This window comes from Thunnus maccoyii, chromosome 22 (assembly GCF_910596095.1).
Source record: "Thunnus maccoyii chromosome 22, fThuMac1.1, whole genome shotgun sequence".
NCBI lineage: Eukaryota > Metazoa > Chordata > Actinopteri > Scombriformes > Scombridae > Thunnus > Thunnus maccoyii.
This window is the reverse complement of record NC_056554.1, coordinates 25,363,987-25,377,505: the sequence shown is the minus strand read 5'-3', so window position 1 is coordinate 25,377,505 and position 13,519 is coordinate 25,363,987. Positions and strand designations below refer to the sequence as shown.

The 13,519-nt window shown below is 36.5% G+C and overlaps 1 protein-coding gene across 5 annotated transcripts; it reads right to left on the bottom strand.

Annotated features, from left to right (window-relative positions):
- Nucleotides 1-457: 457 nt before the first annotated feature.
- Nucleotides 458-13,334, bottom strand: LOC121889765 (myelin protein P0-like). 5 transcript variants are annotated; one of them, XM_042401990.1, is made up of 4 exons: nt 13,284-13,316; nt 8,305-8,484; nt 3,927-4,247; nt 458-3,748 (listed from the first exon to the last, which is right to left on the bottom strand). In XM_042401990.1, exons 2-4 carry the CDS (start codon nt 8,369-8,371, stop codon nt 3,519-3,521), a joined length of 618 nt encoding a protein of 205 aa, XP_042257924.1. In that variant the 5' UTR covers nt 8,372-8,484; nt 13,284-13,316; the 3' UTR covers nt 458-3,518. The 5 variants fall into 5 exon arrangements, 3 of the variants coding, with proteins under 3 accessions (XP_042257924.1, XP_042257926.1, XP_042257925.1); XM_042401992.1 differs by lacking the exons at nt 8,305-8,484; nt 13,284-13,316 and adding an exon at nt 6,153-6,222; XM_042401991.1 differs by lacking the exons at nt 8,305-8,484; nt 13,284-13,316 and adding an exon at nt 6,124-6,191.
- Between the last annotated feature and the right edge of the window lie 185 nt (nt 13,335-13,519).

The window sequence follows — 13,519 nt, the reverse complement described above, 5'->3', positions numbered from 1 at the left end:
AGCAGAGTTGTTTCATTTTGATGATGGAGACTTTTGCATATTATGAAACTTAATACTAAACACAAAGTTTTGCAGGTAATTGATCAGATAAGAACACATTACCAGATGGTGGCGCTAGATGAACTCTGCACTGTGTGTTTTATTAAACCTGCACAGCTGACGAGTATCAACAGGTTCAACAGCTCAGCTTCAGGTAAACAACTAAACAAGAAGTCTGGTTATAAACATAAATGAATATATAACATGAATCCAGCTCATCTACATTATGAACAAAGTCTTTATCAAAACAAGAAACATGTCAAAAAGTATAGATAATTAATAATGAAAAATTAATGTCAACAAATACACATACAGGAGAAAAGAAATAAACCTGAGATACAAATACAAGAATCTGACAGAGTGAGAAACTCAAACATCTGATACAAGACAAATAATCATCAATTTAATGTGAAAAGTGTTATTTTACTTTTATTTTATTTTGAAATTAAATGGACGGCATTATTAATCACAATCACTGCTTCTGATGCAGTTATGTTTTCTAATGCTGAAGCTTGTAAAACAGAATAGAACATTTTGACCGGGGTGACCATCACATAGTGAACCTTAATGAATGACAGCTGATCAAAATGTGTAAATACAGATGTTCAAATCATCACATTGCTTCAATCTATGCACAGAGAAATCATATCTGAGTTTAAAAACTCATGTTAGCATCAATAGTAATGTTTGTACTCAGACCAGGATGTTGTTTTTACATTTCATGACACAGCATTAAACTACAGGTTCCATACTGACCATCCACAACATCTAAAGATGATGTTACAACCTACAACAGCTCTAACATGCAGCTACCAGTCTATTCAGTCTTCTACTCCATGTACATTAGGTTTTCCATTTGCACCAATCACAGTCTCTGAGAAGCAGTGGTTATTTAAACATGTCTATATTCAATCAGTGATTATGTTCAGGATAGTCTACACATTTATATGAGCAGTTGCCTTGTAGTGCAGTAAATATATTATATGTTACAAGTTCAGAATGAAGCTCTGGGTACAAACTGATGCAACACATTTATTCACAGGGGTTAACTGTGAATAAATGTGTTGTGCAAAACACATTTAAAATGGTTGTCAGCATGTTATTCATATCATTGTAGTGTTAACTCAGCTTGCATCAGCTCTATTATCTCTGAACTGTGAACTTTAATAACTTTAGCTTACAGTCCTGCTTTAGAGTTCTCAATGGACTTCACTTACTTCAAACATCCCATAAACAACACTACAAATACCTACATCTGCACCTGAACATTTCCTACACAATACAGAAACAATAGATCATACACATTGAAAACATCACGTTATAACAGTGTTTACAGTATAAACTACTGTAGACAGTCTAACATTGGCTGGAAAACAATAAAACTCACTTTCCAGTCTGCATCTCTACAGACTCACAGCAATAATCTCACTCTTACACACTCTGAACACAAATAACATTACTTACACAACACAGTAAAATGCTATTAAACAAAACTGAACAAACTACTGTGGTGGATGAACATAAACTAAACATTTCATGGGCTTTGTTGTGTCAAAATGGCCTTTAATGCTATCTATTAACACATGTTAGACCGTAAATTACATATGCTAATCGCTAAAGCTAATCACTAGCACAAAATGCTAATGCTTCCAGCACATACACATATCCCAGCTCCACAGATACATTCAAATTCACAGCCTCAGTCCAACCATTACTATAGTAGAAGGAATCGGGCCTGTATCAGCTGTCATCATTGATTGACCAACATTTGTTCCACTTTATTATGTTAATGAACTTGACCAACAACCAATCAGATCTGGGGTGGCCAATGAGATTTCTAAAATCGCCATTGGATATGATCATGTGTCCTGCTGAGATATAATTTCTTCAAGACATTTATTTCAATTATTTCACTGCTTTTATGTTTCTAAATTACAGTTTGGACTCGGCCTGTTGCTATTAAAGAATAATATTGGATTGGATAATATTTAGCAAACAGTTTGATTTGCTGAGCTGAAGATTTTCAGGTTCAGTCAGTCAGTTATTTCTGCTGCACACATTTTAAACATTGTTTCTGACTGACATGATGATAGGCGACCAATCATCACTGCTGACCCTGACCACCACTGATCAATAGCACAGTTGATTGTCACCATTACCTCATTAACAATATATGATTAAATACACCTGTGCACAAGATTCTCTGTCTTCATAGTGGAGCTTGTGTCATTTGTCCTGAGAAATAAACTGAAAACCAGAATTGCGTCATATTTATTGACCATATTCAGGCGTTAAGAACACTTCAGGTATTTGTTTGCTAAAACAGGAAATTCAAAGTAAGATATGACATAGTATAACATAATCTGTGAATGTCAAATAATTCGCCCTAATATCAATAGATATGAATAACATTTTTATGACTTCTGTTATGACTTCTTGTAAAGTGAAGTTATTTCAATCAATATTACTAAAATTAGGTCAGTTAGAGAGTCATAATGTCAGATTCAGTTACTGTTGGATTTATTGGATCCTGACAGACAGCACCCAGGGTCAACTAAGCACAGAAGCAGCAGAGAAGAAAGCTGATTGGCTGCAGTGAGCATAAAATAAATAAATAACAACAATAACAATCTTCATAAGCTGTATAATTTAGAGCTTGTGGTTAGTTAGTGTTTGAAATCCTGCCCATTCATCTTAGATTAGTATTATATAAAACATATATATTAAATATAATAATAATAATAATAGAATTCAAACTGAATCCATGCTATTCTCCAGATCTAGCATTATAGATTAAAGTAATACACATATCTTGCCATCTACCTTTAAATGTACATTTAAAGCTTCATTAATCAGTAATTTTAGCCACTCTAGAGATCTGCAGTTGTCGTATTGATCTCACATGAATCACCTGCAAGATTTTGACCCTATAGAAACAAACGTGAGCCGATCAGCTGTTGAACTACAAAAAGACACTCCTGACCATACAGAGTGAGGCTGCTTTATCCTCAGAGATGATCTTTGGTCGGTACAGACACCGGCTGCAGAGACATCAGCAACCAGACTTTATAACATGTTGAACTTTGATCATTTAGTTTTGTATTCAGATATTTGGTGTTTAAAATAACTCACAACACTGCATCTCCACCACTGAAAAGCTTGTACAACTTTGCTCAGAGCATCAAGGTCACTACTGGAGAAGAGTGTAGAATCCCTAAAAGAAGCTCTTTTCATTTAAGGCCATTAAGACATTAAATAAGCTCCCTGATATTTATAGTAATAATAATATATTTTTAAAGCTTTTTCTGTATTTTCGTATTTCATATTTCTCATGTATCTCTTGTAGCATTGGGCCATGCAGGTAGTTTTAAAACATATTTTGTTGTTTGAGTGCACTGATCCTTTAAAACAAGATGTTTTCATCTCTGTGTGACGGCAGCAGGACACAAAGATTCAGGAGTGAAGAGATCTGAGACATTTTACTCCTGCAGAGGGACATTTTCTCTTTCAGGAGGACGCTGGTGTGACATCATCATAGCTTCTTTATGTTTTCTGTTGTATATAAAACTAAATATACCAAGAAGAAGAAGAAGAACTACACCAGTAACTGACAGACCAACTACCATCCCAGTATGTCCATCCTTCTTTCCTTCATCCTTGTCTCCTCCATCCTTGCCCTCTTCAGTCCAGGTGTTTCCAGCTGTGTGACCTGCAGAGCAGAAACAGGTGTGAGGTATCAGCTGTCAGGTAGGTGATGACTGAAGAACTCTTCAAACTCATGTCAGACATTATCTACTGAACTCTGATCACATCACTCATCTCACCATCAACACCTTTATAAACACAAACAGCTGATCTGTGACGAAGCAGCTGCACTTCAAACTCACCTGAGTCTTCAACCTTCAGGTAGGTGGTGTTCCTGAGCTTAAGTCCTTTGCCGATCACAGAAACACGACACTCGTATGTTCCAGTGTCGTTGATGGTGACGTTCTTCAGAATCACAGAAACGTTTCCGTCCTTCATCTCTGGATCTCTCAGCTGCACTCGACCACGAAAAGATGGATGCTGGTATTTTTCATATGAGCGGTTGTTTCGGTAGAAGAAGACATAACCATCTTTCTTCAGGTCAGGTCTGCTCCACTCTAACAATGTGATGGCTTCATGTCTGGGACTCTGACACTGAAGAGTGACATCATCTCCAGACTTTGCTGTTAAACAAAAACAGAAAAGCAGGAAGTAAAAATCAGTAATACAGCTCATTTAGAAATAATCTTATTGTGAGCAGATTAAACTCAAACACTTTCACACTCAGGACTTGTAGGTTTGTTTTGAAGTTTTACTCATTTTACAGCATCCTCTAATCTAAACGCCCCTCCAGCTGCTGTCAATCAAACACAGACACCGACACACTGAGACAAGAAGGAGCATTTCTGACATTTCCCCAAAAACCTTTGTTCTTATAATTAATAATAAAAGAAACTTTTAATAAATATATTTTAGAAACATGTTGACATAATGCCTGGTGATATCACCTAAAATCAATATCACAATTAACTGTCACCATTACCTCATTAATGTCTGTCCTCACAGTGGAGACTCTTATTAGTAATTTGTCCTGACAAATAAACTGAAAACCTGAATTATGACTTAGTCATATTAATTTACCATATTCAGGAATTAAGAACACTTCAGGTATTTGTTTGCTAAAACAGGAAGTTAACAGTAAGATATGACAGAGTATAACATATCCTGTAAATGTCAAATAAGTCGGCCTAATATAAATAGATCTGAATAACATTTATGTTATTAGCCAAATCTTTTAGAGTGACATTATTTCAATCAATATGACTAAAATTACTCTTTGATTCATTGCACAGCCCTATGCTGATGTTATTTCTGACTGCACAATGTACAAACTAAATGTGATTTCAGTTGGATTTAAACCCTCCTGTTATGTTTTGGGTCAAACTGACACGTTTAAAGTTTAAAAGCATTAAACATTTTCTAATGGGCTTAATTAGTAAAATGGACATGTAAATAGAAAATGACCAATTTAACCTGTTTGCAACCCTCCGCCTGCATGTTTATATTACACACATACTGTTCGGGTCAATTTGACCCAGCAGTGAGAATGGAGGCTACAAAGGGTAAAAATACCAAATTAGGCCAAATATGAGACACAATGTGATTGCAGAATCCCTCCCAACCACACACACAGACAGCATTGATTGTACTAGTACCTACCTACCACAAAAGAAACAAAAGAAGAAGCTGTGTGTATATGTGCACATTCACCTTCCGGTGAAAAAAAGACAGAGGCTTCAGAGGCAGACAGAAAGTGGACCAATAAGATGCAGGTTCTAGGGCTGTAGTCAACCAAAGAAAATCTTGGTCGACTGAAATCGTACATAATCTTCAACTAATTGATTAGTCGGGTGTAACGGCAGCATTTATTAACTGACACACTGTAGTCTGTGCTGTACATTTACTGCCAGACTGACAACTTACTGCTAACGTTTTCCTCTGCTCCGCTCGCATCCACCGTCACTTTCCTGCTGATCACTTTCCCGCTCGCAACGCAAACATACTCCTTAACGGAGCTACGCTACCAAGAGTTTCCAGGCAACGGAGCAGAGGTTGACTCACGTATCAGAACAGCGCTGCATAGAGGCTCCCAAATGCTATCGATTTCTAAATTAATGGATATTTGGCGTTATTTTTGGCATTAAAAAATATTTGTTTGGCCTGGCAGGGTCCTCACTGCTATAATTGTAGGAGAAACACTGATTCAGTAAACGTTGAGTTCAGTTAGACCCAGCAGTCTCTATTAGGTTGGGCGAGTTCAAAGTTGTTAAAACAACGAGTGTAGCATACCTCACCGAAAGATGGTCTGACACTTGAACTGATGATTTTAGGTTTAATGACAATCCCAAAACCAACGTAAGAGCTGGGTACAAATCACAAAACAAACAATATATTAGCCACCTTACCATAGCTTCACATTAGCTCGCATAAAGCTAAAGCTAACTCAGTTAGTTAAACAAATAGTAATAAAACGTTACGTAAATTACTTTATGAACTAACCACGCATTAATATTACACCAAACACTAACGTTGTGCCTCTTCGGGGGGTGATAAAACATTGCATTTTTCCATCTTAGTTCTTTCATCTTTACTGTTGCATGCAGCAGGAACTGGGCGAGTACTAGAATGCCGCCTTCAAAATAAAAGCCCTTCTAATCAAAATAGGAAATAAGGCACAACAAATCTGAAACAGGTAAAATATATACCTACTATCGACCAACTAATCGACCAGTCGACCAGCAGACTACAGCCCTAGCAGGTTCGAGGTGAACACCAAGACACTTTATTACTCAAACAACACTCACATAAGATAATGTCAATAAAGGAGCTTCCTGTCTCTCATTCCACACAGCTCATCAATCATTTACAGACATTACAGACTCAAAGTCGACAACTGTGAGAGAAAGCTCAGCCTCAATTTTCCTACACTATCTGTGACACTGAAGTTAATTATGCTCATATATTAAAGTTAGAAGCATGATTTTGGGCTTTAACAACTAAAAGTCTGTAACTTCAATGTCAGTGTCTTCTGCTTTGAATCTGTCTCAGCCATAGACAGCACCACAGGCTTTTAAATGATTCCCAAACATCATTTCACAGGATCTGTCACATTAGATCAGCAACTCAATATCACATTTTGAAGTTTTATCACTACTGAATACTTTAATGTTGTTAAATATCACTGAATTTATTGCACTGAAATGTTTGACTTTAAAAACCGTCTTAATGAATTTCAATTTGTGAAATTCTGAATATTCACTTTCAAGTTGTTCAGTTTCAAAAACTTTATTTCCAGTATTTATTTATTTTAGAGTTTTCAAATTCAAATGAATTAAAACTAGTTGCTCAAATACGTTCAGTGACATTTAGATTAAATTCAGATCTGAACAGAAGGATGGATGGTACGTGAATTCTCTATCTGAATTTGAGAACCCTAAAATAAATAAATACTGAAAATCAAATTTTTGGAATTGCACAACTTGAAAGTGACTGTTCAGAATTTCACAAAATGAAAACTCAGAAAAATGGTTTTCAAAGTCAAATATTTCAGTGCAACAAATTCTGAGATATTTAAATTTCAACATCAAGTATTCAGTAGTGATTAAGTGTCAAAATTATTATTATTATAATTATATGGCAATTATATTTGCTTTCATACACAACTGGATGCATTATCCTCATTCACACACACACACCCAATTTTCTTTCTTTCTGAGGATTCCTGTTGTAAACATTGTTAAAAATAAATGTTAAAAATGTTAATAAATTGTAAAATGTAGTTTTAATCATTTTAATAATAATGCTTATGACTCATTTAGTGTGAATTGAATTACAACAATTTCAAAAAGAGATGTTTTTTATTAATAAACACGACAGATAATTCATCAAAAATAATGAAAAAATCTAAATAAAATAAGAATCAAAAAAACAATTGTGTTGAATGTGTAGTTTTTGCCAAAGTACAAAAAAAAAATTAATGAAAAAATATAAAATTAAGCTAATATTTGTGGAGAAAATTATGTTTTTAACTATTTTAAGGTGGTTAAATATGCATCAGGTAATTTTTACTCAGGAATATCATTACTGTTATTACAGCTGAACATAACAGGAGAGTTAAAAGTTGTTTTCTCTGTTTATAAGAAATTCTGAGCAGAATACACTCAGTATTTTGGAGAAAACAGCTCAGCTGTGTCAAACAAACTCACTATTAACTTTGAACTTGTAAAAAACGAGGCTGGCAGTTGTGTTGTGGGGTTTAAGCTGCTCAGCAGCCAGTATATGTCCCTGAGTGAAGGGCTTCTCCTGCTGGAACACTTTCAGTTTTGCCTGTTTCACAAGTGAGATTTTCTTTTATTGCTCATCTGAAGTGGAATTAAGGTCATTGGGTTGCAGTACAAACCCTAAATACTACATAAATACAGTTTTGAACAGTTCAGTCCATCAAACATTAAATATCAGGTCACTTGATGATTTTTGTTTGTAAAGAAATGTGACTTTTAAAATTCACACGAGCGACATGTTTAATGCAAAAACCGGAAAACGGAACCGACTCCGAGTACCACTGGCAGGGTTTAATTTCTTCATTTTCCACACACACACACACACACACACACACACACACACACACACACACACACACACACACACACACACACACACACACACACACACACAGCTCACCTTCAAATGCAGAAGTCAGAGAAAAGATGAGAAAAGACACAAATGACGTTGCTATTGAAGAATCCATAACCGCAGAGTTTCGGTTCCTTCCTGGTGGGACACAGTTGGTCGCTCTATCGACACCCAGACAGACAGCAGGGATTGGCTCCTAATGTCACATGACTGTTGACGTTGTACGTTCTACAAACCACGGATACGTTGAATGTCTGTTTCAGTGTTGACCATTCGGCACTCGGCCAGCTCCAGATCGGATCACTTTCTAGCCATTTTGTTCAAATATTTGCTGTATCTGAATTAGTTCTGGGCTAACCTTTATCTTTTCCATAACTAAATTCAAACTAAAAAAAGTATCTCTGGATATAAATTTCTAGAACTATAGTTGCATCATCATAACTGGTTGTTAAAAAAAACAACAACAAAAAAAAAAAACAGAAATCATAAGTTACGACAGGAGACGCTGCTTTGTTGATCGCTCACTGTACACTCATCAGTCAAAATCTGTAATGAAGTGTACTCTACTCATGGTGGATTAACTCCAGAAAAAAGTGAATGAAGCGTGACATGACATCACTTGGGTTTACCTGTGCATGTTGAGTGTAAACTGAGTAAATATAAAATAGTGTAATTATGTCATATGACAATAGCATATGGCATATGAAGAAGAGACGAAGTCCTTTTAAACCTGTAATTTAGAGTGTAACAGAAGTATAAAAACTGACCTTTGACACGTCAAAGCACACTGGGAAGAACTAATGTAATTGTCAGGGACCAAGCAGTAAGGCTCAAGAACACCAGGTGTGTAGCATAAAACATTGTTATTTATTTACAATTTAATTTAATCTTAAAATTCAAATTCAAAATACAAAGATCACTAGAGAAAAGTAAAACAGCATAATGAACTCAACCAAGTTGGCAGGAATAAACAATTAACTAACAACCTTAACCTTAATAGCAACAACAATACCAACATTATTCACAACCAAACTAACTGTGACCCCTACCCCCCAAAAAAACAAACAAAAAAAAAACAACAAAAATTTAACTGAATCCCAAACATATCCCCACCCATATGACCTCTCCCACTGCCTGCTGTCCCTTCCACTTCCTCATGCCACTTCTTTTGCTGGATCCATGAAAAACAAAAAGTTAAAACATAATTTAAAGCAAGCAAGAAATGACAGAGTGTTAACCAAAATGTGTGCATACAAATTAGCAAACTGTCAAAAAATAAAGTGTGTGCTGTAGGAAAAACAAAAGGCTATGTGTACTGTCATTACTTAAAATGTTTGTATGTTAACGGTGCTAAAAAGAAAACCACTGACACTCAGTATCGGTGTTTAGTGCGGCTGCCACAGTAATCATGAATGCAAAATATATGTAAAATATACAGTACCTTTATGAAGTCAGCCACTGCTGCTAAGTGGAATGTTGTGATGCCTATAAACAACCAATTGTGAAGTTTAAAACACAAAACATAAGTGCTGCTGCAAAAGACTAACACAATGCTTTATCTGAAATTTGCCGTGGTTAATGCTTGTTTAGTCTTGGCACGGTCTTTGCGGCCACCTCCCCAGTCAGATGCCAAGTTAAACCATCTGATAGCGTATGAGTCGATCTCACTGTCCGGAGCACTGCTAGCAGCTTGGTTCTTCCTTACAGCCCCTGTTGAGAGAGAATTTCCATCACATTGTAAGACAGATAAGCTGTCAGCGACCGAAATTCTCCATTTTCCACTTAGCCATTCTAATAACCCACTGTTTTGATAGCTGCTTTAAAGGGGTGAAAAAAGTGTCCAATGGGTTAATTAAGTGATAAACAGATTATGCAACAGCTAAGGATGTCAACAATTAATTACAGAATTTCCTCAAATAGCACCTCAACTGCAGAGGCTACCCAGCCTTATATTAGTGATAGGCCTTTATTTCTAATTCCCTCTCTTTGTATTTTAGTACGAATCCTCCTTTTCTTCTGATCCACTCCTGTTTGCCTGTTTTAAAGTTTTGTTACTGCATTATGGTGTTACATATAAACTCAAGACTTCCTGTATCCATCTCAAATTAAAAGCCCTCTAGCATTTCTGTGGACAGCATCCCTTCATTTCTTAACGTTTATTTTGAAATCTAGTCACAACAACTAAATGAACAACCAAATACAATATGCTTTTCAATGGTAATACATATTGCAGCGCATTACACAACTTATTACACAGCGATCAGACAATGAATTACAGTTAACTTAAGATGAAATTTTTAACTTCTTTACGTTACTTATCCAGTAAGACTGCAAAACTTTAACTAACTTATAGCCTGGATTTGAAAATTACTGTAATGATGAGGAAATCAAAGCAGGGAAAAAAAAAAAAAAAAACGTACCCTACTGATCCGCGGCACTCTGGGGGAACCTGAACCTGAAATAGAGACCGGTTGTGCTGTCAAATGGTGCTGTTTCAAACTAATGTTAGCAGTTAGCCTTAAGGTTAGCCGTTAGCCTATATGCTACTGGCTACATTCCTATGAGCAGCTAACGTAACGTCAACAGATGAGTAAGATGCGGATGAAAAGCAAGTTGTGGGCAACATTGGTTGTAACATCACTAATAACAAACACAGAGTTGTTTATTCATTATTAATTCTAACTAACTTAGCTAGTTAAGTAAGCTAGCCCGGCTAAAAAGCTAGCCGTTGCCGATGTAATATTATTAGCAAGCTTAAATGGGAAGTCAAAACCTTCTGAAATTATGTTAAGAAGCATAAAACCACTTTAAATACTGTTTTGTCACAACATTATTCGCCCTAAAATTATAAATAATTTTCCAGGGCTGGAAGAAAAGCCGCCAACGGTCTCCTGCTTCTCCTTGGTCCGGTCTGATACGACTGAACAAAAGGAAAAAGAAAAAAAATCGCGCGCTCGTTTCCACGGTTCTGGCCCGTAACTACTTTGACTCTGCTGACTGATTGCGAGTCTAACTGACACACCCACTCGTCAGCCTGTATGCGGTCCGTATCTGGCACGGGGACGTAAAACCGGTGAGACTGTAACACGGATCTGCCGGTTTGGAGGCGGATCCGGTCCAGAGTCAGTTGCTATCTGGGTAATGATGTTTCATGGTATGACAACGTTGTGGTTAAGGTCTGGTTAGGTTTAGGCACAAAGACCACTTGGTTAGGGTTAGGGAAAGATCATGGTTTGGGTTAAAATAAAATAAAAAAATAAAAACGGCTGCAAATGTCCCAACGTCTCACTAAAAACACCTGCTTTTGTCGATTAAAACAGGAAGAAGAAACAGGTGTTGGTTTCGAGGTGGTCTTACGCTCTGCTGATTTCCAACTTTCAGCCAAGAAACTTCCTATCCATCCACCAACCCCTCCTCCTAATAATAGGAAAGTCAGCTCATATAGATCTCATGTGAACTACGTCACATTAGAAATGTTGATATGATACATTTTGTAGAAATGTTAATATGCTATGTAATACACATGTTGAAACATAGATAAGTTCCAAACTTGCAGAAATGCTCCCTGGAAGTCAAAGTCCAGGATTTCAGCCTGCTCTGACTGCTTCATTTGCAGCTGTTACCTCTGCTTCCATCACACTGACATCAGATCACTAAATAAGATAAGTAAGGAGTTTTGAACTGTAAATAAAAGATATTCCAGTAGAGCTGGAATATGCAGATTATGTCCTCTTTGAATTCTGACTACATATATAAAATATTTTGTCCACTTCATTAACGTACATGAGGGGGAAAATATTAGGAACACTTTTCAGTATAATACACTCCAGTACACCACCACCCACTACCACCTCAATAATAAATGTAAAGTAAAATTATCACCTTTCTGACAATGTCAACAAAAACTGAAAACATATGAGGGACTGTTGATTATTTATGAGGTGGGGGGAGGTTGCAAAACAAGATTTTAAGCACTGGGGAGGGACTTAAGTTTTATATTTTGACATACAACTTTAAATGGTTTTATTTTGTATTTATTTTAAATACGTGTTTTACCGCTGTATGCTGACAGCACTCATAAATTCAGTTAATGTTGGAATGTGAGGGGTTAAATGAAAGAAGCTCCTTTTGTCAGCCTATCAGAATTTTGCACCTCCACAGTTGCTGGGAAGAAAATGCTGCTTTCAGCTTTGTGATTGGTGGTCCAGCTATAATTTTACAGAGGGCTGAGTAATTCAGATAACAGTAAAATTATAATTATAACCATATCAATCTCTCCAAGATTAACTTTCAATGACAAGTTTTAGTTAATCAGAAAACTAAGGCTTTCTTCAACTCCAGGATTTCATTTTAGTAACTTTCGTTAATGCGATCATCAAGGGTAAAGCTTGTGTGATGATGCCATTATTTGTGAGGAGGATTTGCATTTTGTATAAGAAATTTCCCCCCAGTAGCACAGGGAGGCTCAAGGACAAATATTTGTAGCTCCGGAGGATCAAGTTAAAAAAAGGAAAGAAACCAAGTCTCAGTCCAGCCCCCTGCCGATAAATAACAGTCTCTAAGCTTCATAAAAGTTTAATTTATTTTGCATTAGATTACTCAAGTGTTCCTAATAAAGTGCTGAGTGAAAGTTTGAATAATATTCTGCGTAATTTATTTTATGTAATCCAGAACAAAGTGCAGTGATGTTGTAAAGTGAAACTGTTACTCACATCTGGATTTATAGCTATGTGCTCTGTATCGGTATTGGCTTTTGTTGCTAGGCAACAGCTAAACTAAGTAACCTGAAGTTATTTCACAACTCCAGATTCACACAAATATCAATCAGTTTATGTATTTTATTTTAGCTTTAAACTTTTAAAGCCTCACTTTGTTTGCCTGTAGTTCATCACTTCAGAACCACAAACACCTGCGTCTCAGGTGTGCGGTTATACTGTCCGGTTACACGGAAATAACGGAATTCACACCAGAAAATGATCACTATCAGGGTATAACATTGGATTGATTTCATATATAGAGTTACTCACCCGCTCATAGTCCATTAATGAGGAAAAATCAGCTCTGCAGAGTTTTGGAGAAACATCCAGTCTTCCTGGTTGACCGAGGAGCAGCTGAGTTTCCCCCCGACACCCTGCCTCCTGTCCGGAAGCATCTCTCCGTGTTTGTCGGCATTAACACCCGAAGTCTCCATCTTACAAACTCCACCGAAAATATAACTCCGACAGAGAAGAAAATCCCGCCTCTGGAGACAGAATATGTTCAC